Raw genomic sequence first — 4,390 nt, 5'->3', positions numbered from 1 at the left:
TTCCCTTCCCTTCCCTTCCCTTCCCTTCCCTTCCCTTCCTCCGCGGGTACCCCGGGAAATGTCGACATTATCCAGGTGTGAATAAAGGATAGCAGGAGGTGGCTGGAGGGAAATGCAGCAGGAGTTCAGTGTTGTTGCAATGCCAGGGTCTAAGAGAGCCAGGTGCCCCTGCCATCAAAGATGCTCAGCCTCACTTGAGGTGCTCTGCATGACTTGCTAACTCTTGTAATGCTTCTCAGGCATTTCATCATCGCAAATTCACACCAGTAAAACCCAGTTACCATGCCACATTATAAAGATTATGCAAAGAGTTCCATTTAAAAAAAATAAAATATCAGAAATGGCCTAAGCTGTGCTTCTCCTCCGCTATTAGCCTCAGCTTCTTACTGCCAACTTCACTTCTTCTGAGTCAGCTTACTGACAGGGGCACACTCTAAAATAACTCTGGAGCAGAGCAGCAAGATCAGCGTCAGTGATAGAGGAGCAGCACACTGATGCACCAGAGCGTTGTCAGGAGTCAAGCCTTAACCCATACTTTTGGACACGACACTCAGATCAAGTACGAGTGACTTTTTACTGTGAGCCAGGGCCAAATTTCAGCTACACCGTGAGCTGGCATTGCAGCATACCAGCACCATGCTGACTGGAAGTGCCAGTCAGTGTCTTGAATATAATAAATTGATGATACTACAGTACCATACTCAGCCAACAAGCCCAGTGGTGGTAGTCAGCTCAGATGCCATGGTATATTAATGCAGCTGATACAGGCTTGATCAGGGGTAACTCGTGTATATTGAGCACATGTATCACTAGAGCCATGTATAGCAATAAGTCTAAGGTTTCTTAAAAATGAAAGTATTACAGCTCTGACTGTTTCTGAGCTAAGAAGCATGCGTTGAGAATTTGAGAATCTCCAACTTTTCGTGAAACGAAGATCCCATTTGCTGTCTGCGGTTGGATTCACATTTATCCACTAGCGGCCTTGATTTGCCACTGGGATGGAAAGTAGTCACGAGTCCATTGTAACCAGCCAGTTAGGCTGTAAACTAGCTAAACCTAATGGCTATGAAGGTAGAAGCCATGGAGGACTGCAGCAAGCAAAAGTTGTGACAGCTGGAGTATGGCAGAAATGTTTTCCATTCCAGATATTCCTAGCTGAAACAGTAGTCCAATTAAAGGTCTTGCCAGTTAATTGCTCAATAAAGGCATTGTTAATTACATAAGGTGCTGGACAAGAATCCAGACTTGCCTAAGTTTGGCAAAGAGTTGTCTACCCTGCTGTACTGTCTCTATTCCTTCACCAGCAGCAAGTCTGGCCTGTAAAGCACAAACACAATTAGATTCCTAAATTCTGGCTCCTATTGCAGCTTGTCTCTGACATGCTAAGTGATAGCTTGTAGATTAAGTGACCATAAATCAGCCAGGAACATGCATGCACCATTTAGCCAAAAAGCAAAAATCCTATCTTGTCTCTGCAGTCCTGACATGATCAGAAAGATCTCTTTGTGTCACTGTTTTGAGAAAACGTTCCTCACTCTCCTCCTGTTATCTTTTCTTTGCCTCCCTACCTCTTTTCAAGTCATCAACAACTTTTGGCTTCACTTCCTGGAGGTAAATCCCTTTCTATTGACTAATCTTGAGGCACCCTGGGCAATATCATTGGTGGAGGAAAGTGGAAGTCCCTGAAATTGCTATTACAGAATCAGTCTGGTCTGGTGGTGGCCAAGAAAAAAGAAGTTGAACTCCTCTTTCCCCTTCCAAAAACTTTGCAAATGAGGTGATCTGGCTGGGCAAAGGATCTATCCTTTAAATGATAATGTTGTAAAATATGTATATTTTAAAGTCAAACAACAAAAAACATTACCTGGTTGGGATCCTGAAGTCTACATTGGGTCCCAATTTATAAGCCACTTGTAGAGAAGTAGAGCCCACTACTCTCTCGATAATTCCTTGAGATGCAGCTTTCTCTATTTGGAACTGAGAAATCAGGTCAAAGCCTACAAAAAAAATATGCATGTCCAGAATGTAACATACATTTTAATTCAGTTAGAGAACTGTGCAGTCACAGACCTAAATATAACCCAATAAAGTTTCTGAACAGCAGCTTTTTCCTGAAAGAGTTGGGATGCTACTTGCCTGGTAAGTCATCTTGGCCAATCCTGATTGTTGGGCAGAGATCAGTTCTGTGACTGGCACCCAGAATGACTGGTAGTCCTGCAAAAAAGGGTCAATTTATTAACCATGTGGTTGCACGTGGCCTCAGATCACCTTAAAAAAAATTAAGTGAAGCAACTGTAAGAATATTATGAATTAAATAGGACTATAAATAGTAAGTAGATGTATATAATAATCAATTTAAACTGTATTCAGTGAAGTCAGAGGTCTAAGAAAATAAACATCTGTTTCTAGAAAGCTCCAAATTTAAAATTATAACTTGATTATTTGATTAAATTTTTTTTAAGCCTTTAAATGAGGGTTATAATAATTCTTCTTTTGCAGATCTATGGAGGAATAGTTGTAGCATAAGAAGGTCTGCTGTGTAAGGAGTTTTTGGTTTGGAACTTTTGGTGGTTTAAGCAAACTTTAAAAAAAAAAAAATGGTTACCTAAATCAACAGTCTCCCTAGTCCCAAGGAAACTTAAACAAACCTCTTGCCAACTAAGGAGGCTGTTGAGAAACTGTTGGTATCTTTTCCGTCCTCTCTGGTATTCCAGGTGTTCCCACCTTCCTCTGTTCCACATTTGAGAATGGTCATTCATACAAGAAGAATTTACAGACCCTTTTTGTTGAGCCAAACAAGAATGTAGAAGAAATTTGTTTGAGGAAACAAAATTTAAAAACTAGTTTTTCAGACTATTATCTGTCAAAAAGTCCTGTAATGAGCATGAAAACCTAGCAGATTCCCCTAATTTAAGGAAGGAGGAAGGAAAAATAAACTTTCTTGAGAAGAGTTTGAGAGTCCTGTACAAGTCCAGTACCAGGTCAATTTGGAAAATGTTAGTAGAGTCTGGATGGGGAAGAATGAAGCATGCAAGTTGGAAGGAGATGTATTTCTAACCTACAGAGAGCCTCTTGTGTGCTGCAAAGGCTCAACCATAAATGTGGGTTTCCTTCTGACAACATAGACTTAAAGGGAACATTCAGGTTGACATGTTACACCTTAGAAACAGGCTCATTCTATATTATTTGATGAGACACATGGCTGACATCCAGCCATTTACATTTTATGCCCAGCAAATGAAGTGGAACCAGTTGTTGCCACACGTAGCAGAATATCTAACTAGAAGCACTGAAAGATGGGGGGAGGTTTGTGTCCTGTATCTAAAACCTATATCCAGACATTAATCCTTACCTTAAAAATATATCTAGTAGCGAGTTTAAAATAACACACACAGCTCTTAGTTTTTCCCCTCTTATACATACATACATACACACACAGAGACAGTTCTCCCTTTCTACGATGGGTAACTAGAGAGGATTGTCATTTTGAATAAGCTCAGAATAATTCTTTTGACAGTGAAATTTTCAGAAAGATAAAATACAGATAAAGTCCATCTCCTTACTTGATTGTTGCTGGATGGTGGCTGAGATGAAAGACCACAGAAAACTACACACGTAAAAGAAGACTGTAATTTTCCTGTAAATAGAAAGAAAACTCCAGTATGAATCTATAGTTTCTGACAGTTTCTTATTGACTTTCTCCTCAGAGCCGTGCATATTAAATGTATAAAAACCCAAGTTAAGGATTTACTAACAGATTTGACAAGACAGTTTCTTTACATGAGAACTTTTTATCTTTGCCTTATAATAAAACACGTCAATAAAGCTCTTTCTATTACCATTTCCTTCATATAATGCTGTCATAAAAGCAAACAACAAAGGCGGCAGCTGGCAAGGACAGCTTTAACTGTTCTAATCTCTTATTTACAGATTTCTCTAAATCCCACTTGTTCTCTTACCAGTTGCTTTTCATCTTCACTGCTGGCTTTCTTCACTTCTCTCATGTGAATACGTGGTGTACAGAGTCACACTCTCTGCTTCCCTCTCATTAGCCCCGTAAAAGAGAGCAGCAATGGGTGCAGACGGCTCCTCCTGCCCCACGCAGGACCCAGCGGGGAGGGAGGTGAGTATAATAGTTTAGTCTTGTTCCCAATCCGTTTGGAAATGTTGATCTTTCCTCTGCAAATTTGACTTTGCATTGAGTCTGAGGGCGGATCTCTAGAGCCAGTTGAATATAAAGAAGCCAAGAGAGCAAAGAAAAGGCTGCTGCTTCCGCCAGCATCAGGGCAGGGAGATTAAGAAACTGCGAATTCAGCGATGCCAGTCATTGAATGGCGGGGTCTGCTGTTCAGCCAGGCAGATGAAAGAATAACATGTACCAGGGGGGTTT

The 4,390-nt window shown here is 40.7% G+C and overlaps 1 protein-coding gene across 1 annotated transcript in view; it reads right to left on the bottom strand.

Annotated features, from left to right (window-relative positions):
* Window positions 1-4,126, bottom strand: part of COL9A1 (collagen, type IX, alpha 1) — a 75,870-nt gene extending 71,744 nt beyond the window's left edge. Inside the window, exons 1-4 of the mRNA XM_009880522.1 lie at window positions 3,960-4,126; window positions 3,564-3,637; window positions 2,137-2,214; window positions 1,865-1,997 (exon numbers count right to left, since the gene is read on the bottom strand). Of these exons, the coding sequence (XP_009878824.1) occupies window positions 1,865-1,997; window positions 2,137-2,214; window positions 3,564-3,637; window positions 3,960-3,973 (299 nt within the window). The 5' untranslated portion in view covers window positions 3,974-4,126. The remainder of the gene's footprint in view (window positions 1-1,864; window positions 1,998-2,136; window positions 2,215-3,563; window positions 3,638-3,959) is intronic.
* Between the last annotated feature and the right edge of the window lie 264 nt (window positions 4,127-4,390).

This window comes from Charadrius vociferus, unplaced genomic scaffold (assembly GCF_000708025.1).
Source record: "Charadrius vociferus isolate BGI_N301 unplaced genomic scaffold, ASM70802v2 scaffold513, whole genome shotgun sequence".
NCBI lineage: Eukaryota > Metazoa > Chordata > Aves > Charadriiformes > Charadriidae > Charadrius > Charadrius vociferus.
The sequence above is the reverse complement of the archived record's forward strand: the minus strand, read 5'-3'. Positions and strand labels throughout refer to the sequence as shown.